The following is a 24,441-nucleotide window of genomic DNA, read 5'->3' as shown; positions in this document are numbered from 1 at the left end:
GCTTATGTTCTTTTCCAAAAGTATAGCGACCAGCCTGGGCACCATGCAGACTTTGTGTGGAGAATTATGGAAGCTATTATTTTGAAGCACCAAAGACCACCACTGGCTGTGAGGAGACCTGGATGCCATGCCGTTGAGGTGATCAACCCAGAACGTCTCACTGGCCGCCACTTTCTTGAATACGTCCCACCAACAGAGAAAAAGGCAACACCCACAAGGATGTGTGTGGTGTGCTGCTCAAAGCGAGACAACAGTGGCAAAACAATCCACAGGGAAACCAGATACCACTGTCCTGACTGCGATGTTGAACTGTGTGCAGTCCCCTGTTTCAAAATTTACCACACAAGAGATGTGTTCGGAAGTTATTTTTTGTGACATTTCATTTTCTTTATTTTTTCATGCAAATAAAAACTGTTCTACTGTATATATATATATATATATATATATATATATATATATATTTTTTTTTTTTTTTTTTTTATATATAGTTGAGGAGAATCCATCTGTGCCAGTTGTAAGACCCTTGTTTCAGTGAAATGTAAAGCTTGGTCTCCCAAGCCAGTGCTAGAATTTGGGAATTGATCAGGCCATCTCAGAAAAAAACATGTCCATAAGTGTAGGAGGATTTCTCAGGCCCTGCTGGGCCGATTTGCATCATTTTTTTTTTGCAACACGCAGCTAGCACTTTGCTAGCTGCGTGTGCATTCCGATCGCCACCGCTCCACGCAAAATCGCAGCTGATTGCCGCACCGTGCCGCCCCCCCCAGACCCTGCCTGGCCAATCAGGGCGGGGGGATGCCGCTGTACAGCGGCTATCATGTAGCGAGCTCTAGGCTCGCTACATGATTTAAAATAAAAAAAAATAGTGCTGCGCTGCCCCCTGGTGGTTTCTAATAGACCACCAGGAGAGTTAAGTGCATTCAAAAGTAAACATAGTATGTAGTTAAGTAAAATATACTATGTGGCTTTATTGTACTAATGTTTTCCTTTTAGTCAAAAAATGCATGCATTGCGGGTACCTGGAAGTCTTTGTAAGTGTGTTTTTATTGTTGCCACAGATGAAATATAGGTCTAAAATCTAAGAGTCCCAATATTCACATATTGATTTTTCTTATTTCCCCTGTTTCAACACACTTAGCCTGGGCCATAATTTGTACAGGTGGTTTCATTATTCAGTTATAATACATTATCAGTTTGGGTGCCTGGAGTTGTAAAACTGGAAAAACTGGTGCAGTCAAAATGTTGTGGCTATTGTCAGTTTTTAGTGCATGTTCTAGAGTGGAGTATTAAGAGAGGCTAGGTTAATATTAGCATTGAAATTAGTGTCTTGAAAGTGTAGAAATCAACTTGAGGAGAATCCACCTAGGCCAGTTGTAAGTACATTTATTCCACTGAACTATAAAGTTTGGTCTCCCAATCCATTGCTAGAATTTGGAGATTGATTAGACCATCCCAGAAAAAAAAACAAAAAAGATTTATGATAAAAACCCCCTTGTCTCTGATGTAAGTAGATAAGTCTCGTATGTGTGAAGTTTTCTTTCAAATCTTAAATACAAATCTCAACATTGTCTTACAGAATCTTGTACTGAGGGAGAAGGTGATTCAGAAGCATGTGATAACACAGGTAAGATTAAATTCAAAGCAAGTATGAAATTGGGTTTAGGTCTACCATAACATAGGTATTTAAAAAATAAGAAATGCAATGTAGATTAAAGGATAGCCAGTTTCAAGTTAATTAAAATACCATGGCTATACGTACACTCTTAAAGTGGACCCAAACTAAACATTTTTATAATTCAAAATATTTAGTTGCACCACTCTGACACATACAAAGATAAATAAATACTCCTTCAAGCCTATGAGCATTTCAGTGCCTGCTTTTCACCCTTCTCTTTTCATAACTAGGGTTATACAGGTGGCAGCTATTAGCAATTCCTCCATTGCCGGTCACCACCTACTCCACCAGTTTGCCGGATTCTGTCCCGGCAATATGAAAGGAAGGGAGGGGTTTCTCCAATAAATGTAAAGTATTTTATATTTGTCATCATGCAGCTGAAAAGGGCTGCTATTTATTATTATAATTTAGAAAATAGATTTTATTTCTGAAATCTTGTATTTTTAATTTGGGTCCACTTTAAGTGTACACAAAACTAAATATAGAATGTATTTAAGTAATTAATACATACTGTGGGGAACTAGCCCCTTACCCCAATCCACTGTAGTTCATATCTGTATCCCTTGTTCTGAAGGTCTGCTTCCTAGGTCCATATCATGTTCATTCTCATTTAGTCTATTTTATGTCTGTATATGTACAACTGCTATGCCATGTGTACCAAAAACAATTCCGGGTATGTCATTTGGCGTACTTGGCGAATAAACCTGATTCTAAATCTGATTCTAATATTCTCTCAAATGTTTTCTTGCAGAGTCCTGTACAGAAGGAGAAGGCGATTCAGAAGAATGTAAGCAAGGTAAGTCACTCATGGCAAATGCAAATTTGAGTCTATCTATGTAGGTTTATCCCTACATATGTATTTAAAATAAAATAGAAATGTTATAGGGAAATAAGAAAAAAGGGTAGCCGCTGTCTGTGGACTGCCCTTTTTAAGATGATTAAATATTCCTGGCAATAAAAGATCTCTTAAAGGGGCACTACAGTGAAAAATTGTAACATTTTAAATATGTGCAAACATAGACAAATAAGAAGTATGTGCTTTCCAGAGTAAAATGAGCCATAAATGACTTTTCTCCTATAATGCTGTCACTTACAGTAGGTAGTAGAGATCTAACATAAGTGACAGGTTTTGGACTAGTCCATTTCTTCACAGGGGATTCTCAGCAAGGCTTTTATTCTTTATGAAGATATTCCCTAAAAAGGATTTAAACAATGATGCTGGACAGCTTCCCTGCTCACTACATAGTTTTTTGGCAGATGGACAGAGCAACTGCCATTCACTAAGTGCTTTTGAAAATAAATAAATCCCTGAGAATCCTCTATAAAGAAATGGACTAGTGCAAAACCTGTCACTTCTGTCAGATTTCTACTGCCTACTGTAAATCACACAACATAAGAGAAAAGTAATTTATCGCTCATTTTACTCTGAAAAAAATGTACCTCTTATTTGTATATGTTTGCACATATTTTAAATTTTATAGTTTTTTGCAGTAGTGCCCCCCCCCCCCCCCCCCACACACACACAGACGCATACACCTGTTTCAACACACGTAAGCTGAATACACACATGGGATAAAATTCTTTGGAAAATGAAAGATTAAAGGCCAATTTTACCACTTCCATGCAGTATGAGAGCCATACCTACACAGTCTGTTCTATTAAGCTAAGTACACCCATTAGATAAAAATCTTTGCAAACTGAGGAATTCATGTAAAAAGTAAAAAGGACAATCCCGCTGAACCAGTGTTTTATGGTGAAAGTAGAAAAATCTTTATTCCATAAACCAGCATCACAGCATACAGATAAAAGATCATGTGTATCGGAGCAAGGGTGGCTACTTAATCATAGCTCTGAGGAATTAATGTGTCAGGGAGATTTGAAAGACTGATCCTTCTAAAGATGCTTTCCATATGCAGAAGAACAGTTCCTGCAAAAGATCAGTTTCTGCAAAATGCTTTCATTATCTATGATATCTGCAGATCTCATACACAGCTTGTATAACCTCCCTAGCGGTATTGAAGCATATACACGCCAATACAAAACATGCTGTGAACAGTATCGATATGCATACAAGTCAATACTCTCCTGCATTGTATACTAGACCCTTGCTTGACACATTTTTCAAGTTGCAGGGGAAAAAAAGTTATGAAAATTAGATCACTTTTTGCACAGTAATCCTGGGGAAATTAAATGCCAGGGAGGTTAATGGACAGTACCTGTAGATCAGTTCCACCACAATGAATCTACAATATTGAGAGATAACTATCTTTTGTCTGGCTCTTTTGGGGTCTTTTGTGTCTTTTTTACAAAGATTATCTGCAAATTTGATGTTTGATCTTTCACTTTTCAAAGATTAATCTTGTGTGCACCCAGCTTTAGTATTTAAAATCTGTTGGCCTTCATACTACATGAAGGTGGTAAAATTGGTCTTTGCCCTTTCATTTTCCAAAGATTTTTATCTCAAGTGCGTACTTAGCTTTAGCCTGTGCCATGATTTTCTCAGGTGGTTTATTGATGAGTCATGAGGAATTATAAGTTTGGGTGCATGGAGGTGGAAATGTTGGTGCTATCATAATTGTATGATTGCCAGTTTTTGGTGCATGTGCAGAAGTGGAGTATTAAGAGAGGTTAGGTTTAGCATTAAAGGTAGTATATTTAAAGTGTAGAGTTCAACTTGAGGAGCATCCACCTAAACCAGTTGTTAGACCATTGTTCCACTGAACTATAAAGCTTGGTCTCCCAATCCAATGCTACAATTTGGGGATTGATCAGTAGAGATGGCCCGAACTGTTTGTGGGAGAATCTCTTTGTGCCTGTAGTACTTCCTGGTCGCTATGACCTGGATTAGTACGGTTGCGCTGGCCCGGCGATGCGCGTCCTTGATCGTGCACCTGTGGCCGGGCACTCCCTGTGCATGAGCATGACATCACTCATGACGTCACGCACATGCGAAGAAAGTGCCCGGCAACAGGAAAGTGATCTAGGACACGCACCGCCTGGGCCAGCGCAACCGTACTAATCCAAGGCATAGTGACCTGGAAGTAGTACAGGGTGAGGTGTTCGGCGGCAAACAGTTCGGGAACCGTTCACCGTCATCTCTATTGATCAAGCCATCTCAGAAAAAAAATAACTTTATGATAAATCCCACTTACTCTTTTGTAAATAGCAAAATTTCTTTTTTGTGAAGTTTTCTTCAAATTCTGTCTTTCAAATCTTGAATATAAATCTGAACATCTTCTCACAGAGTCTTGCACTGAAGGAGAAGGAGATTCAGAAGAATGTAATAATACAGGTAAGATAAAAAATCACAGAAAATACAAATCTCAGTCTTGGTCTACCATTACAAAGGTTTTAAAAAAAAATGTAATGGGAACTAAATAATTTAATGTTATCTACTTTTGATGGACAGCCAGTTTTAAGTTAATTACAAAAATGTGGCTGTAAGCGCACCCTTAAGTGTAAATAAAACTAAGTATAGTATTTAAAGTGTAACCAAGGTGGCGGGGGTGGGAGGGGCTGATGGGACACAGAGGCATGCTCCCTGGTCCATGGCATGCCTCTGTGTCTTCTATGCACTGCTCTCTGCCTCCGATGGACCCCACTGTCACCCTCCAAAATTGCCAACATGTAGTTTGTTGGTAATCTCAAGGGGAAGGGGTATCCCTTGCAGGAGAGGCACTTCTGCAAAATGCCCACCAGGGGCATTCCTAATTATCCTTCCCCAGCTCTAAAAGGCAGCTCTTCCTCCCCCTCTTCTCCCAAGTCGCACCCCTACCTCCCTCACCTTCACTCTGCTCTGTGATGAAGCACACAGAGCAGAGCTTACAGTGTCATGACCCCAGGGGTCATTGAAAGTGAAAGTGTCTCATATCTGTCCAGTGGAGTGGCAGAGAGCAGTGGGATTGAGGCTACCTCAAATGTTTTTCTTCCTCGGATTCTCTTTAAATTAAGTGATTAATATTTTCTTCAAATATACTATGTGGCTTTATTATACTAAAGTTCCTCTTTATTCAAATATAGTCTGTGTCTATGCATGCAATGCAGGCACCTAGAAGTTTTTGTGTTTTTTTTTTATTCGCATCACAGGAATATGGGAAATCTGAAATGTAAAAGTCCCTGTATATATTGACTTTGTCTTATTTCCCCCATTTCCACAAGCATAGCCTAGATCATGAGTTTTTTAGGATACTTCATTAATCAGTCATGAGAAATTAGCAGTTTGAGTGCCTGGGCTGGAATAGTAAAACTGGAAAAGTTGGTGCAGTCAAAATGATGTGGCTATTGTCAGTTTTTGGTGCATGTGCTAGAGTAGAGTATTTTAGGTAGGTTAGACCAGCATTAAAAGTAGTGTCTTCAATGGTAGAGATCTAGTTCAGGAGAATACACATAGGCTAGTTTTAAGACCCTTAAAAAAATTATATATGCTCAGCGCAGAGTCCAAAAACAAAAGACGAGTCTTCAACAAAGGATAAAAGCAGGCAAATCTCCACCACAATAAATATTGGGTTCATCACGGCACAGCTCTGCAATCATGGATATCCAAAAAAGGAACGAGGCTTACCAGCTGGTGACAACCCACATTATAAGGTTGTATCAATGATTTGGTAGGACATCAGGAAGCAACAGTCTGTCCAGGATCCACCAATTCAGCAATGATTCCTCTCACGAATGGATATCAGTAAACATGATAAAAAACAAACAAACGGCAACTCTATGTGTAAACCGTTTAATATAGAGTTTTCATAGTAAAAACAGCTTAAAAATTAGCATAAAAATAGCATAAAAACAAAACTTACATACGGGGCCCATGCAATGGGAACCCCGAGAAAGTTGCACGCGTGTATAGGTCAGCAGGAAAGGACAGTATGAAGGTGCCGCCTGTCTCCTTCCCAAAGGAGACAGGCGGCACCTTCATACTGTCCTTTACCGTTGACCCATACACGCGTCCAACTTTCTCGGGGTTCCCATTGCATGGGCCCCGTATGTAAGTTTTGTTTTTATGCTATTTTTATGCTAATTTTTAAGCTGTTTTTACTATGAAAACTCTATATTAAACGGTTTACACTTAGAGTTGCCGTTTGTTTGTTTTTTATCATGTTTACTGATATCCATTCATGAGAGGAATCATTGCTGAATTGGTGGATCCTGGACAGACTGTTGCTTCCTGATGTCCTACCAAATCATTGATACAACCTTATAATGTGGGTTGTCACCAGCTGGTAAGCCTCTTTCCTTTTTTGGATATCCATGATTGCAGAGCTGTGCCGTGAACCCAATATTTATTGTGGTGGAGATTTGCCTGCTTTTATCCTTTGTTGAAGACTCGTCTTTTGTTTTTCGACTCTGCGATGAGCATATATAATTTATCTGTTTGTGAACTCTGGACATCGTTCTTCTCTCAGCAGCGGCCACTTTGTTTCCTTGGCGCTGATACACATATGCAAACTAGTTTTAAGACCCTTGTTCCTCTAAACTGTAAAGCTCATATTTATAAAAAATATATATTTTTATTAAAAACAGAAATTTTTGATGATCAGAAATTTATTTTATTGTTTCTTGTTTCCTCCAATAAAGTATTTGTATGACATGTAATTTGGGTTATTGCAGTGGTCGTTTCAGATATTAATCTGACTATCATTGATACATACGGGGGTCTGTTTTTTTTGTTTGTTTGTTTTGCTAAACTATGAAGCATCATCTCCCAAACCAGTGCTAGGATTTGGAGATTGATCAGGTCATCTCAGAAAAAAAGTATCTTTATGATAAATCCCCCTTGTCTCTATAGTAAGTAGAGAAGTCTCTTATGTGTGAAGTTGTATTTCAAATCTTAACGACAAATCCTAAATACATATCTCAACATTTTCTCACAGAGCCTTGCACTGAAGAAGAAGGTGATTCTGAAGAATGTAATAATACAGGTAAGATTAAGTCATAGCAAGTACAAGTGACTAAATAGTTAAACTTTTTCTACTTTTTGAGGACAGCCAGTTTTAAGTTAATTGCAATAACCTGGATATAAGTACATTTTTAAGTTTACATACGTGATTAATATTCTCTTTGATGTTTTCTTGCAGAGCCCTGCACTGAAGGAGAAGGAGATTCAGAAGAATGTAAGCAAGGTAAGATTAACCACTTCTGTGCCAGGGGGTGGTTTTGCTGATCGGTGCTGCGTGGGCTCTCCAGTCCGCAGCACCAATCAGCTGGCAGCCAGGGCGATCAGACTTCCCCCCTTTTTTCCCCACTAGGGGGATGTCCTGCTGGGGGGGGTCTGATTGCCGCCAGCTGCTTGCGCTTGCGGGGGGGGGCTCTTCAAAGCCCCCCTCCGCAGCGCTTCCTGGCCTCCTTCCCCTTCCCTCCCTCTTCCTCCCCCTGTGAGCCGGCGCAGGATGGAATTCCATCCTGCGCCTGATAGGATAGGCTTCAGCCTATCAGGTGCCGGCAATCCCCGGCCAATCAGAGGCCAGGGATCGCCGATCTCCTCCACGGCGCTGCTGCGCAGCAGTGCCGTATACATGTAAACACCGGGGAAGATCCTCCCCGTGTGTTTACATTTACCCTGCGAGCCGCGATCGGTGGCTCACAGGGTGTTCACGGAGTCACCCTCCGTGAACTGACATGGAACGGCCGCTCTTACGAGCGGCCGTTTCCATGCAATCCACTTCAGGATTCAGGGGCGTAGTTAATCGTACGCCGAATCCTGAAGTGGTTAAAGTCACGGCAGATACACATCTGAGTTTAGGTTTATTATTACACTGGTATTTAAAATAAATCAGAAATGTTACAAAGAATTCAGACAGAAAAAGGTATCAACTGTTTGTGGACTGCCCATTTTAAGATGATAATAAAAAAACCGGGCAATAAAATAACTTTTAGATAAAAGTATTTTATTTGTGTTTTTATCAGTGTCAGGAAATCTGAAATTTAAAAGTTCTAATATTGAAATTTTGACATTGCCTCTCCCCTTCATCCTGTTTCAACATACTTAGCCTGGGCCATGATTTTCTCAGATAGTTTCATTGACGAGTCATGAGAATTTATCAGTTTGGGTGCATGGAGTTTCAAACTGACATGTTGGTGTTGTCATAATTATACGATTATTGTCAGTATTTGGTGCATGTGTTAGAGCGAGGTTAGAGCGAGGTATTAAGAAAGAAAGTTAGAATTAGCCTTAAGAGTAGCGTCTTTAAAGTTCAGAGTTTAACTTGAGGAGAATCCATCAATGCCAGCTGTAAGTACCCTTGTTTCACTGAACTGTAAAGTTTGGTCTCCCAAGCCAGTGCTAGAATTTGGAGATTGATCAGGACATCTCAGATAAAATAAATATATAACTTTACGATAAATCCCACTTGTCTCTTTTGTAAGTACAGGCATCTCTGTTTTTTGCATGAAGTTTTCTTCAAATTCTGACTTTCAAATCTTGAATATAAGTCAACATTTTCTTGCAGAGTCCTGCACTGAAGGAGAAGGTGATTCAGAAGAATGTAATAATACAGGTAAGCTTAAGGTCACAGCAAATACAAATCATAGCCTTGGTCTACCATTTCAAATATAAAAGAAATGTAATGGGGACTAAATAGTTAAAAGTTATCGAATTTTTGTGGACAGACAGTTTTAAGTGAATAAAAAAATGTGGCTATACTTGAACTCTTAAGCGTACACAAAACTATAGTACTTAGTTAAAGTGTAGAAATAAAAATGGATACTAGGTCAGTGCTAGGAAATAGTTAAATATTTATTTTAATATGGTTCTGATTGGTAACAAACAGAGAAAACAACCTTAGGTAAAAGTATATATATTTCCTGCAACCTCCAAATGCAGCAGATATACATGCACACATGCACACACCAGTCACCTCCACTGACCTACTGCAGTAGGGGAAAAGTAAAAATAAAAATATAAAATGTAGAAAAAATGCAAATAGAAAAAATTGTATATTAAAAATATATCACAATGAGATCATACTTAGAACTAGAACAAATAACTGACACTATGGCTATAATTCATGAAAGTGCTGTTGGTATGAAGAATCAGTGCGGGAAAACACTGCTGGCGGTGTTTTAGACTTCTGGGTGGGAATTCATAAAAAAGTATCCATGTGCGGTAGCAGTGCGGAGAGTCCCCGAACTAGGCTGGCGGTAGGCAGGTGGTAGGTAGGCGGAGACACGGAAGCTGCAGAGTTGATACATTTCTCCGTGTTCCGCTCTGCTGCAGCTGCCTGGGAGGTCTGTGTGTCTCCATTCACTTACATTGGTATCGCCACATCAGAGGGAGCGGTACTTCCCGACCTCACACCGCTTGCTTTATGAATTAACATTTTGCTACATTTGTTCCGATAATCACCGCACAAGGCGGTGATTTATCACTCTGCTGGGTAGTGTCATTTTTTCATGCGGAAAGAGCCTTTATGAATGCTGACTTTGCCGAGTGTTCGGTAAAGTCAGCTGTTTTAAGCATTTCCGCATGCGGAAATGCTTTATGAATGATAGCCTATAAGTGATTGCTGTTTGAGCAATGAATCATCCGTGCTAATATACTATTAGCACGGATGATTCATTACTCAAACAGCAATCACTTATAGGGCCATATGCAATTCACTTTTTCACCTGAGTTTTCTCCGAGGAGAAAATGTTTCATCTTCAAGTTATAATAAATTGTTGGCACGTTGCAATTGTAAAAGTACCAAAAAGCAAGTTAAAAAGTACTAGCAAAATTATTTTGAGTATTTATTTGCTTGCTGGTTGTTTAAAAGGCATTTTATTGACAAGTTTGAAAATGTCACCTAGGAAAAAACTCGGGTGAAAAAGTGAATTGCATATGGGCCATAGTGTCAGTTATTTGATCTAGTGCTAAGTATGATCTCATTTTGATATATTTTTAATATACAATTTTTTCTATTTGCATTTTTTATGCATTTTATATTTTTACTTTTCCCCTACTGCAGTAGGTCAGTGGAGGTGATTGGTGTGTGCATGTGGGCATGTATATCTGCTGCACCCATTTGGAGGTTGCAGGAAATATATATACTTTTATTTAAGGTTGTTTTACTTGTTTGTTACCAATCAGAACCATATTAAAATAGATATTTAACTATTTCCTAGCGCTGACCTAGTATCCATTTTTATTTCTACATATACCAGGGGTCTTGGGGTAACCCCATTCTAGGTTTAGCAGCTCAGTAATTCAGAGGTGCAACACTGTGAATTGCTTTTAGTTAAAGTGTGCCCGAGGTGGGGGAGGGGGGCTGACACAAGAGCATGTTCTGTGGTCCATGACATGCCTCTCTGTCCCCTATGCACTGGTTTCTGCCTCTTTTATGCTCTGCTGTCACCTCAGAAATTGCTGACATGTTAGTTTGTCGTGCCTGGAGTAGTAAAACTGGAAAAGTTGATGCAGTCAAAACGATGTGGCTATTGTCAGTTTTTGGTACATGTATTAGAGTGGAGTATTAAGATAGGTTAGGTTAGCATTAAAAGTAGTGTCTTTCAAGTGTAGAGATCTAGTTAAGGAGAATTCACCTAAGCCAGTTGTCATACCCTTGTACCGCTAAACTGTAAAGTTTGGTCTCCCAAGCCAGTGCTAGAATTTGGAAATTGATCAGGCCATCTCAGAAGAGAAAAAAATCTTTATGATAAATCCTCCTTGTCTCTATATTTATTTATTGTATTTATAAAGCGCCAACATATTACGCAGCGCCGAACATTAATTTAGGTTACAGACAATATTTAGGGGTGACATACAGCAATATGACAATACAGAAATACAAGAAAACCAGATCACACAGCACAGTATGAGTACAAGGTGATGCTTAGTCAGTCACTGGATGGAGCATGGAGATTAGGCAAGTTAGGCTCACTCAGATGCATAGCATGAGTGCACAGTAATGGAGGTGCATGATCAGGTAGGACACAAAAGGAGGAGGACCCTGTCCAAAGGCTTACAATCTAGAGGGCGAGGTAGGGACACGAGAGGTAGGGGACCAGAGTTCAGCTGTGGGTTTAGAGCAATTGTGAGGGGTGGTAGGCCAGAGTGAAAAGGTGAGTTTTGAGGGTTTTCTTGAAGATGTTGAAGGAGGGGGCTGCCCTAATGGGTGGAGGTAGGGAGTTCCATAGTGTTGGAGCAGCTCTTGAGAAGTCCTGGAGACGTGCATGGGACTGGGTGATGCGGGGGGCGGTTAGGCGAAGTTCATTGGAAGAGCGGAGTGAGCGGCTAGGTGTGTACCTCTGAGTAAGATCGGAAATGTAGGTTGGACAGGTTTTGTGGACAGATTTGTAGGTCAGACACAGTATCTTGAATCTGATTCTGGACTGGATAGGAAGCCAGTGGAGGGATTCTAGGAGGAGATCTGCCGTGGTGGAGGGATGGGAGCAGTGGATAATTCTGGCTGCCGCATTCATGATGGACTGCAGTGGGGCTGTCCGGGTAATAGGGAGACCAGACAGCAGGGCATTGCAGTAGTCAAGGTGGGAAATTATGAGGGCATGGATGAGGAGTTTGCAGAGAAGTCTCTTTTGTATGAAGCTTTCTTTCGAATTTTAAATACAATTCTCAACTTTTTTTTTATAGAATCTTGCACTGAAGGAGAAGGTGATTCAGAAGAATGTGATAATAAAGGTAAGATTAAAGTCACAGCAAGTACAAAACTGAGTCTGGGTCTATCATCACATAGGTGTTTAAAAAAAATAAGAATGGTAATTGGGACAAAATAATTAAACTTTTCCCACTTTATGAGAAGCAGTAAAGTGTTGTACCGTGTTAGCCATGAGTAAAAGCAAGAAGTTTGCACTTTATGAGGACAGCTAGTTTCAAGTTAATTACAATAACCTGGCTATAAGTACACTGTTAAGTGTACATAAAACTAAATATAGTACATAATTAAGTAGTGATGTAGTGAACATCAAATTATCGAACAAGAATTTTCCGGGGAAGTTCACGAACAGGCGAATCTTGCTAAACGCCATATACTTCATTGGGCAGGTGAACTTTAAAACCTATAAGGACTTTTTCTGGGGACGAAAGTGATGGAAAAGTTGTTTCAAGGGGCCTAACACCTAGACCGTGGCATGCCGGAGGGGGATCCATGGCAAAAGTCCCACCAAAGATTACTGTGTTTTCTGCCTTTAGAGATTAAAAAAAAAACTGCATCAACTACATAAATTCCTAAATGTGTGGAATGAAGTGTTTTAAAACATGTGACATGCATACATAGCCATAAGGTAGTGTAAGGGTTAGGCCTGGTTCACACTGACTGATGAAACACCACATTTAACACACCACAAACAACCACAAATAGCTTTAGTAATAACATCAGGTGAGCATAAATTTGTTTTTATTAGTTGACATAATTGTTAGTCCTCTCAGTGGCAATCTTTGTGTAGTGGTGTGTAGTGGCTGCTTTGCTTGTGCACACGTTCGTGGAAATGCAGGCAATCACAGTTTTCCAGCCTCTATGGTCAGGCTGAGGTAGTTTAATGACTGTTAAGTGACCAAAAAAAAAACACTAATTCTGCACTGAGGCCTTATACAGGGGGCAGTAGTGGATACTAGATGCCAGTAGTGGTGGTGAAGGATTATTGGGTTATGGTTGGTGCACTACTTGTACCAGGAGACCTGTCTCCAACAGCTAACGTGTGCACTGGACACAGAACAGCAATACAATAGCAAAAAAAACCCAAAACAACAATATACCAGCCCTAAGAGAAGGGCATAGCTGTTTAGGACAATGTGGTAGCAGTACAAATCTGCACTAAGGACACAGAACACAGGCCTATCTAATGCTCACCCTGTCAGCAGCACACTCTCCCTGATATGCCTAGCACAGAAGCCAAGCACACACAATGGCTGGCGTTCTGACAGGTGGGGGCGGTCCATGTGGGAGGGATAGCTGATTGGCTGCCATGTGTTTGCTGACTCTGGGGTGAGAGGTCAATTTTTGGCTCTATTATAATGTGTAGGAGGCGAGTCGAAGACCCCTTGTTCGCCTCACAAAATTCACCGGGCGAACAGTTTGGGCCATCTCTATAGTTAAGTGATTAATATTCTCTTTGATGTTTTCTTGCAGAGCCTTGCACAGAAAGAGAAGGTGATTCAGAAGAATGTACTCTAGGTAAGATTTGAGTCACATAAAATGAAAATCTGAGTCTAGGTTTATCACTACATAGGTATTTATAATAAATTAGAAATATTATAGGGCATTAGTAGAGTTGAGCTGAAATTTTCGTAATTTCGCATTACTATAATTACGCATGCGAAATTTGCGATTACGATGCGAAATTAGCGTAGCGAAATTGCCATTAAAATCGTAATTGAAAATACCGTAAGCGTAATTTTCAACGCGAAATTTCGCGTTTCGTTCATGCCGTAATTTCGCATTAAACGCTACCTTAATTTCGCGTTAAACCGTAACGCTCCGTATAATATAAAAAAGCCGCCGACTTTAAGGGTTAATAGCAAAGCCCCCTTAAATGCTAAGAGCCTCAAATTTGGAGAATATATTAAGGAGATCAGGAGGAATAAGAGGAAAAAAATTTTTTTCAAAAAGACCTTATAGTTTTTGAGAAAATCGATGTTAAAGTTTCAAAGGAAAAATGTAAACATTTAAAAACCCGCCGACTTTAACGGTTAATAGCAAAGCCTGCTTAAAGTTTAGGAACACCAAATTCCCAGGGTATATTAAGGGGATCAGTGGGAATAAGAGGAAAAAAAATTTTTTCAAAAAGACCTTATAGTTTTTGAGAAAATCGATTTTTAAGTTTCAAGGGCGAAAATGTCTTTTAAATGTGGAAAATGTCAGTTTTTTTTGCACAGGTAACAATAGTGTATTATTTTCATAGATTCCCCCAAGTGGGAAGAGTTTTACTTACTTCGTTCTGAGTGTGGGAAATATAAAAAAAAAACGACGTGGGGTCCCCCCTCCCAGACCTCTTTAACCCCTTGTCCCCCATGCAGGCTGGGATAGCCAGAATGCGGAGCACCGGCCGCGTGGGGCTCCGCACCCTGACTATACCAGCCCGCATGGTCCATGGATTGGGGGGTCTCGGAAGGGGAGGGGCTGTCCCTTTAAATAAATGATCCCTCGCAATATCCTCGGAAATGTTCTATCAGTTACAATGTAACAAAGTTATTACAATGTATCAACTTTGTTACATTGTAACTACGCCACACCCGACGCCACTCGCCGCTCAGCCGCCGCATACGCGTCCGTGCTCCCGCTGTCCACCCCGCCCACATCTGTCACCCACATGTCACCCACATGTGGGTGACATGTGGGTGACATGTGGGAGAGGCGGGGAGGGCAGCGGAGCCGGCGGGGACTTAGCGTCCTGCACGGACCCGACAGAGCTCTGAGCTATAGCTCAGAGCTCTCTAAAGCATCTTTGTATTTGGGCTCCAAGGAGCCCCATTGGTCCTTAGCAGACCAATGGGGTTCCTTCAAATCAGAAGGAACCCCATTGGTCTGCTAAGGACCAATGGGGCTCCTTGGAGCCCAAATACAAAGATGCTTAGAGAGCTCTGAGCTATAGCTCAGAGCTCTGTCGGGTCCTGCAGCGCAGACGCGGTGGCGGCGGCGGCGGTGAGTGACGTCGGGTGCGGCGTAGTTACAATGTAACAAAGTTGATACATTGTAATAACTTTGTTACATTGTAACTGATAGAACATTTCCGAGGATATTGCGAGGGATCATTTATTTAAAGGGACAGGTAAGTATTAATGGTTAATTAAGAATATTAAAGGACTTTTTTCGTGGTTATGTTTTTTGTTCAATTAAAATACTTTTTCTAAGTGTCTGTGTGTTTATTTACTTTAACTCTTAAAGGAAATGGGTATGGGGTACAAGTACCTCTATACTCATTTCTCCTGGGAGGGGGGGTGGGCATCTGGGGGACCCCTTTTTAAAGGGGACTCCCAGATTCCACCATGAACCTCCTCCCCAGGAAATCGCGGCCTCCACCTCCACCGCCCATCGGAGGTGGAGAAGAGCCCCTTGTCCTTGGATTGGACAAGGGCTCGGAGGGGGAGGGGAAAGCTTGGCTGCCCCTCCCCTTCCGAGACCCCCCAATCCATGGACCATGCGGGCTGGTATAGTCAGGGTGCGGAGCCCCACGCGACCGGTGCTCCGCATTCTGGCTATCCCAGCCTGCATGGGGGACAAGGGGTTAAAGAGGTCTGGGAGGGGGGACCCCACGTCGTTTTTTTTTTATATTTCCCACACTCAGAACGAAGTAAGTAAAACTCTTCCCACTTGGGGGAATCTATGAAAATAATACACTATTGTTACCTGTGCAAAAAAAACTGACATTTTCCACATTTAAAAGACATTTTCGCCCTTGAAACTTAAAAATCGATTTTCTCAAAAACTATAAGGTCTTTTTGAAAATTTTTTCCTCTTATTCCCACTGATCCCCTTAATATACCCTGGGAATTTGGTGTTCCTAAACTTTAAGCAGGCTTTGCTATTAACCGTTAAAGTCGGCGGGTTTTTAAATGTTTACATTTTTCCTTTGAAACTTTAACATCGATTTTCTCAAAAACTATAAGGTCTTTTTGAAAAAAATTTTTTTCCTCTTATTCCTCCTGATCTCCTTAATATATTCTCCAAATTTGAGGCTCTTAACATTTAAGGGGGCTTTGCTATTAACCCTTAAAGTCGGCGGCTTTTTTATATTATACGGAGCGTTACGGTTTAATGCGAAATTACGGTAGCGTTTAATGCGAAATTACGGCATGATACGACTGTAATGCGAAAATTACGCGAAAATTACGCTTACGCGAAATTTCGCGAAATCCTTCTTCATTACGATTATGTACTTACGGCCATAATCGTAATTACACTAATTACGCGAAATTTCGCAAAATCGTAATTAGGTCATTACGCTCATCTCTAGGCATTAGGGAAAAAAAAAGATATCCACTGTTTGTGAATGCCTTTTTACGATCATTAAAAAAGCCTGGTAATAAAATATCTCTTAGATAAAAGTCTTTGTATTTGTGTTTTTATAAGTGTCACAGGAAAATAGGAAATCTAAAAATCTAAGTTCTAATATTGACGTATGAGGTTGCCCTCCCGTTTCAACATACTTACTCTGGGCCATGATTTTCTCAGGTGGTTTTATTTATGAGTCATAACGAATTATCAGTTTGGGTGCATGAAGTTTCAACCTGAAAATGTTGGTGCTGTCATAATCATTTGATTTCCAGTTATTGGCGCACATGCCAGAATGGAGTCTTAACCACTCCTGACCACCTAATTTGGGGGTGGGAGGGTGTCAGCTATAGGACCGCCTAACGCCGATTGGCATCAGGTCCTGTAGCCGGATATTAGTGAGGATCCCACATCCCCGCTGAGTGATGGAGCTCCGCTCCGAGATTAGCCTGCCAGCCCGTGATCACGGCTGCAGGCTTTAGAAACAGAAACGGCCACTTTTTTCTTTGTATAGCACTAAGATCTAGTGCAGCATTGTACTGGGGACAGCCCTATCACTGGGCTGTCCCCTAGAGTCTCTTACAAAGCAATCACTCTCATAGGCTGATGCCTGTGAGAGGCGATCACAGTGATTGGATCTCAAGGAAAGGGAGGGAGAGATAAATAAAAAATAAACTAATTTTATTAAAACAAAAAAAACCTATTAAATTAAATAAAAAAAATGTGGCAGCAGCAATCAGATCCCACCAACAGAAAGAGGAGGGCAGATTAATTTGTGTATTAAGTTCTACGGCCGTGCTATACACTGTTAAAGCTGCAGAGCACTGAATTGTAAAAAAAATAGCTGGTCAGTTAAAGGGGAACTGAAGAGAGAGGTATATGGAGGCTGTCATGTTTATTTCCGTTTAGACAATACCAGTTGCCTGGCAGCCCTGCTGATCCTCTGCCTCTAATACTATTAGCCATAGCCCCTGAACAAGCTTGCAGCAGATCAGGTGTTTCAGTGGTTCAGACTTATAAGTCTGATCTGACAAGACTAGCTGCATGCTTGTTTCTGGTTTTAATCAGATACTACAGCAGAGAAATAGGCCAGTAGGGCTGCCAGGCAACTGGTATTGATTAAAAGGAAATAAACATGACAGCCTCCATATACCTCTCTCTTCAGTTCCCCTTTAAGAGAGGTTAGGTTAGTTTAATCATTAAAAGTAATTTATTTAAAGTGTAGAGATCAACTTGAGGAGAATCCACATAGGCCAGTTGTAAGACTCTTGTTACACTGAACTATAAAGCTTGGTCAAGCCAGTGCTAGAATTTGGAGATTGATCAGGATATCTCGGGGAAAAAAAAATAACTTTATGATAAATCCCCCTTGTGTCTATTATAAGCAGAGAAATATATTTTTTTGTGTGAAGTTATCTTTAAATGCTCTCTTTCAAAACTTGAATATAAATCTCATCATGTTCTCGCAGAGCCCTGCACTGAAGGAGAAGGTGATTCAGAAGAATGTAATAACACAGGTAAGATTAAAGTCACAACAAACTGGTCTACTATTACAAAGGTATTTACAAAAAAAAAAAAAAGAAGAAGAAATTTACCGGGGACTAAACAAATACAATATATATATATACATATACTTTTTGAGGACAGACAGTTTTAAGTTAATTACCAAAATATGGCTATAAGTGCGCACTTAACCACTTTACCCCCGCCCATACGAATTTCTCCGTCCCTTTTTCCATCCTTTAACCCCCAGGGACGGAGAAATCCGTACTTTCCGCGCTCCCGCCGCTGCCCGCGCTCCCGCTCGCTCTAGCGCGCACTCCCGCATGTAAACACGCCGCCCGTCGCTCGCCCGGAGATCAATGAACGGGAAAATCCATTCCCGTTCGTTGATCTAAGCCCCGCAATGATCCGCTGCTTTTCCGCTAAGCAGCGCGATCATTGTGAAAAAAAAAACTTACCCAGCCTCCTAGTGCTTCTGCTTACCCAGCCTCCTAGTCGCATTAAACAAAAAGTTACTGTTGCCATCTTGTGGCAAAATAGTAAAACTACACCCTAAACATTTTTCACATACAAATGAATTACTCATACACAAAAAATTAACTCATTACCTCCCACACTTCCCATTTTTTTTGTGATTAAAAAAAGATTAAAACATTTACAATAAAAAAAAATACATCAATAGTTACCTTAGGGACTGAACTTTTTAAATATTTATGTCAGGAGGGTACAACACTGTTACTTTATAAACTATGGGCTTGTAATTAGGGATGGACGCAAAACTGAAAAAAATGCACCTTTATTTCCAAATAAAATATTGGCGCCAAACATTGTGATAGGGACATAATTTAAACGGTTTTATAACCGGGACAAAAGGGCAAATAAATTTCATGGGTTTTAATTACAGTAGCATGCATTATTAAAAAACTGTAATGGCCAAAAACTGAAAAATAATTAATTTTTTCCCACATTTTTCCTATTTTCCCATTAAAACACATTTAGAATAAAATAATTCTTGGCATAATGTCCCACCTAAAGAAAGCCTAATTGGTGGCGGAAAAAACAAGATATAGTTCATTTCATTGTGATAAGTAATGATAAAGTTATAGATGAATGAATGGAACGCTGAAAGGTGAAAATTACTCTGGTGCTCAGGGGGTAAAACCACTCAGTGGTGAAGTGGTTAACTGTACACAAGACAAAATATAGCATTTAGTTAAAGTGTACCCAAGGTGATGCAGGCTGGGGCTGATGGGACATAGAGGCATGTTCCCTGGTCCCTGACATGCCTCTGTGTCCCCCATGCACTGCTCTCTGCCTCCCTTGTGCCCCGCTGTCACTCCACAAAATTGCAGACATGTAGATTGTCAGCAATCTTGATGGGAAGGGGCATCACTTAAAGGAGAGACACTCCTGCAAAATGCCCACTAGGGGTGTTCCTCAGCTCTAAAACGGCAGCTCTGCCCCTCCCCTGCCTCTCCCATGTCACTCCCCCGCCTCTCTGCACTTTGCTCTGTTACTCCAGCGTTGTTACTCCAGGGGTCATTGAAAGTGAAAGTGGCTCATATTTGGCCACAGGAGCGGTGGAGAGCGGCGAGGATTGAGGCTACCTGATCCACCTCAGATTCTCTTTAAATGAAGTGATTATTATCTTCTCCAAGTATACTACATGGCTTTATTGTACTAACATTTCCCCTTTAGTCAAAGATATTTTGTGTCTATGCATGCAATGTGGTTACCTACTACACTTCTTTGTAGGTGTGTTTTTATTCTTGTCACAGAAATATGGGAAATCTGAAATCTCTATACAGTATTTACATATTTACTTTGTCTTATTCCCCCATTTTAACAAACATTGCCTAGATCATGATTTTTTTAGGAGGCTTCATTGATCAGTCATGAGAAATTAGCAGTTTGCGTGCCTGGAGTAGTAAAACTGGAAAAGTTGTTGCAGGCAAAATTATGTTACTATTGTCAGTTTTTGGTGCATGTGCTAGATTGGAGCATTGAGATATGTTAGGCGAGCAGTAAATGCAGTAAAGTAAGCCTTTCAAGTGTAGAGATCTAGTTAAGGAGAAAAAATCTAGGTCAGTTGTAAGACCCTTGTTCCTCTAAATTATGGAGTGTCATCTCCCAATCCAGTGCTAGAATTTAAAGATTTATCAGGCCATCTCAGAAAATACAAACCTTTGTTTTTAATCCCACTATTGTTGGTAGTAGAGAAGTAACTTTTGTGTCAAATTTTCCTCAAATTCTATTCTTCAAATCTTGAATCTCAACAGAGTCTTGCACTGAGGGAGAAGGTGATTCAGAAGAATGCAATCAAGGTAAGATTACATTTCTTCCAGGAACGACCACACTATTGTGTTTTAAGCATAAAATGTCTTTATTGAAAAAAGCAGGACATCAAGAAACAGCTAACATTTGTTGGGCAGAAGTGAGCACATAATCATAGCCCTAAATGCAATGAAGAGGTGTGTGCTGAAATAGTTTTGTGTTGTACCTCTCCAAGGAACAGCAAATTGCAACCTTATAGCAAATACAAATCTGAGTCTGGGTCTACCATTACATGGGTATTTAAAAATAAGAAATGTAATGGCGACTAAAGAATTTAAGGTTATCTCATTTTTGTGGACGCAAGTTTTAAGTTAATTACAAAAACGTGGCCATATCACGCACTCTGCACTCTGCACAGTGTATGCAAAACTAAACATAGTAGGTAGTTAGGTTAAGTGATTAAAGGGACACTGAGCAGTGCCCAAATTTAAAATAATACACTTACCTTGGGCTTCTTCCAGCTTACCGTAGGCGGCGAGGTCCCCCGGTGTCCTCCTGGCTCCTCTCCTTCAGTCTCTGCTGGCCCCCGTTACTGGCGTCACCCGGTGACACCCGGGTCGGGTGTCGGGCTGGCTCTTCCTGGTTAATGACTCATGGCGTCATCATGCCAGCCGCTTCGCGTCATCACGGCAGCCGGCGTGACAGGTCTGCACATGCACTGTCATGCGTTATTAACCAGGACGAGCTGGCCCGACACCCGGCCTGGGTGTCGCCGGTAACGGCGGCCAGCGGTGGCTGAAGGGGAGGAGCCAGGAGGACGCCAGGGGACCTCGCCGCCTACAGTGAGCTGGAAGAAGCCCCAGGTAAGTGTATGCTTTTAAACTCGGGCACACCTCAGTGTCCCTTTAATATCTTCTCAAAATATACTATGTGGCTTTATTGTACTAACGTTTCCCTTTTAGTCAAAGATATTTTGTGTCTATGCATGCAATGCACGTACCTAGAAGTCTAAGTGTGGTTTTATTCTTGTCATAGAAATATAAGTGTTACAGATTACCCAGCAAGCTCATGGTGAGCCAGAACTCCTGGGAGTGTGTAAGAGGCTACAAAGGACGAAAGCGCTACATAATATGTTGTCACTTTATAAATACAATAAATAAATAAATAATAAGTGCCTACCTGACTAAAATGCTATGGAAAACAAAAGTTTGCCTTCTTAAGAAGGTATTTGCAATTATTCAGGTTGGAGTGAGCATATGATGTCTCCCACGATGCATCCTTGCTGAATATGAAAATAATCCTTTGTTGTCCCTGTTGTCCACACCTCCAGAACCGCTGGAATGCAATGATGTGTCAACTTGTCAATTGTACAGACCCACAATAATCCAACATGCATACAGATGGTTTGGATTGGTTGATATTCATCAGTGCATGGCATGGATTAATGTGGACTGTGCATTGGGACTTGAAACATCTAGAGTTACAGATTGCCCAGCAAGCTCATAGTGAACCAGAACTCCTTGGAGTGTGTAAGAACGTTTGTTTTGCATAACAAATATAAGTTTGAGATCTAAAAGTCCCAATACTCACCTATTGACTGCCTAACGCCGATTGCTCTGTTTTGCAGGAGATCCCGCGCACGTTGCGCGCGCATCTCCTGCTCAGGGGGCGGAGTTCCGCCCCGCCTTCAGTCTCCGAGCGGCTATTGCCGCTCGGGAGACTGTTAGATGGCGTGATCGCCGTCTATTTACATGGTGCAGCGCTGCGATGAGCAGCAGCGCTGCACTGGGGACAGCCGTGTGACACGGCTGTCCCCCTGGGGGACAAGAGAACTATCGGCTCTCATAGGGTGAAGCCTATGAGAGCCTATGAGAGCTGATCGCTATGATTGGCTGGCTGGGGGAGGGAGGGCATTTAAAGAAACAGGTTTTTTTTTTATTTAAATACAGCAACAATAATATTTATCACAAAAAAATAAACATGGGGGTGCGATCAGACCCCACCAACAGAGAGCTCTGTTGGTGGGGAGAAAAGGGGTGGGAATCACTTGTGTGCTATGTTATGCGGCCCTGCAGCTTGGCCTTAAAGCTGCAGTGGCCAATTTGACTAAAAATGGCCTGGTCACTAGGGGGGTTTATCCCTGCAGTCCTCAAGAGGTTAAATACAAATCTCAACATTGTCTTACAGAGCCTTGCACAGAAGGAGAAGGTGATTCAGAAGAATGTGATAACACAGGTAAGATTAGTCACAGCAAGTACAAAATTGAGTCTGAGGCTATCATTACATAGGTAGTTAAAGTGAACCTGAGAAGAGAAGCGGCTCCTCCCTCGCTGTCTCCCTGGGTGACTCCTGTCCCCCGCAATTGTCCCCGAAAGCTTGGCTGAGACTTGCTCCGTCACGCATGCCAGGCACACTCCCCTGCCACACTCCCGTCCCTTGGAGCGATCTGCACTTGCCGGGCTGCGAATGCGCGATGGAGCGCAACTTGGCCAGGCTATCGGGGACAATTTCGGGTGACAGGAGTCACCCAGGGAGACAGTGAGGGATGTGCAGCCCTAACGGGGGCTTAAGGAAGCCCGAGGTGAGTATGGAACCTGTGACGCTTCTCATCTCAGATACATTTTAAAAAATAAGAAATGAGGAATAAATAATTACCGTAAACGTTTCCATTTTTTGAGGACAGACAGTGTCAAGTTAATTACAATAACCTGGCTATAATAAGTATACTCTTAAGTGTACACAAAACTAAACATAGTATGTACAGTAGTTAATAAGTAGTTGTAAGTGATGAATAGTCTCTCAAATGATTTCTTGCAGAGCCTTGCACAGAAGGAGAAGGTGATTCAGAAGAATGTACTCCAGGTAAGATTAAAGTCACAGAAAATGCAAACCTGAGTCTAGGTTTATCATACATAGGTATTTAAAATAAATGTAAAAATGTTACAGGGAATTAAGAAAAAAGTTATCCAGTTAGTGGACTGCCTTTTTTTAAAGGACCACTATAGCGAAAAAAAAGTAGGCAGTTAAAATCGGACAGAACCGACAGGTTTTGGGCCAGTCCATCTCCTCGTGGGTGATTCTCAGGGTTTTCTTTGTTTTCAACAGCATTTCCTGAACAGCAATTTAACTGCCAAAATAGTCAGATACCAGCCAGCCTCCCTACTCACTTGCACACTATTTTGTCAGTTAGACTTTGCAACTACCATTCAGGAAATGCTGTTGAAAACAAAGAAATCCCTGAGAATCTCCCATGGGGAGATGGATTGGCCCAAAACCTGTCGTTCTGCCAGATTTTAACTGCCTACTTTTTCACGATAGATAAGATAATAACACTAAGCCCAGGCCATGATTTTCTCAGGTGGGTTTATTGATGAGTCATGAGAAATTATCAGTTTGGGCGCATGGAGTTTTAAACTGGACATGTTGGTGCTGTCATCATTTTATGATTATTGTCAGCATTTGGTGCATGTATGAGAGCAGAGTTTTAAGAGAGGTTAAGTTACAATTAGCATTAAAAGTAGTGTCTTGAAAGTGTAGAGATCAACTTGAGGAGAATCCACCTAGGCCAGTTGTAAGACCCTTAGAAAAAGAAAAAGAAGCTGCTCTAACTTACTACATATCACTGTGCTGAAAACTTGTCCACACTCCTTTATCATATTAAAAATCCATATCTTTATTCGATCATCAATAAAAGGTACAACAATAGTACATGGCAGCACAAGAGCTGATGCGTTTCTGACCCTCCTTGGTCCTTAGTCGTAGCTGTAAGATGCTTGCTCCACTGAACTGTGAATCTTGGTCTCCCACTCTAATGCTAGAATTTGGGGATTGATTAGGCCACTTCAGGAAAAAAAAAGTACTTGATAAATCCCACTTGTCAATATCATAAGCAGAGAATGAAGTTATCTTCAAATTCTGTCTTTCAAATCTTGTATATAAATCTCAACATTTTCTTGCAGAGCCCTGCACTGAAGGGGAAGGTGATTCGGAAGAATGTAATAATACAGGTAAGCTTAAAGTCACTGAAAACGCAAATCGGTCTACCATTACACAGGTATTTAAAAAAAG

The 24,441-nt window shown here is 41.0% G+C and overlaps 1 protein-coding gene across 1 annotated transcript in view; it reads left to right on the top strand.

Moving 5' to 3' along the window:
* LOC137562094 (mucin-3A-like) overlaps positions 1-24,441 on the top strand; it is a 173,652-nt gene that overhangs the window by 22,668 nt on the left and 126,543 nt on the right. Inside the window, exons 9-20 of the mRNA XM_068273431.1 lie at positions 1,577-1,624; positions 2,427-2,471; positions 4,920-4,967; positions 7,546-7,593; positions 7,750-7,794; positions 9,121-9,168; positions 12,240-12,287; positions 13,735-13,770; positions 18,066-18,113; positions 20,379-20,423; positions 22,561-22,608; positions 23,191-23,235. Of these exons, the coding sequence (XP_068129532.1) occupies positions 1,577-1,624; positions 2,427-2,471; positions 4,920-4,967; positions 7,546-7,593; positions 7,750-7,794; positions 9,121-9,168; positions 12,240-12,287; positions 13,735-13,770; positions 18,066-18,113; positions 20,379-20,423; positions 22,561-22,608; positions 23,191-23,235 (552 nt within the window). The remainder of the gene's footprint in view (positions 1-1,576; positions 1,625-2,426; positions 2,472-4,919; positions 4,968-7,545; positions 7,594-7,749; positions 7,795-9,120; positions 9,169-12,239; positions 12,288-13,734; positions 13,771-18,065; positions 18,114-20,378; positions 20,424-22,560; positions 22,609-23,190; positions 23,236-24,441) is intronic.

The sequence above is a fragment of the Hyperolius riggenbachi genome, chromosome 3, assembly GCF_040937935.1.
Source record: "Hyperolius riggenbachi isolate aHypRig1 chromosome 3, aHypRig1.pri, whole genome shotgun sequence".
Lineage (NCBI taxonomy): Eukaryota > Metazoa > Chordata > Amphibia > Anura > Hyperoliidae > Hyperolius > Hyperolius riggenbachi.
Note: the sequence above shows the minus strand (reverse complement) of the source record. Positions and strands in the feature narration are given on the sequence as shown.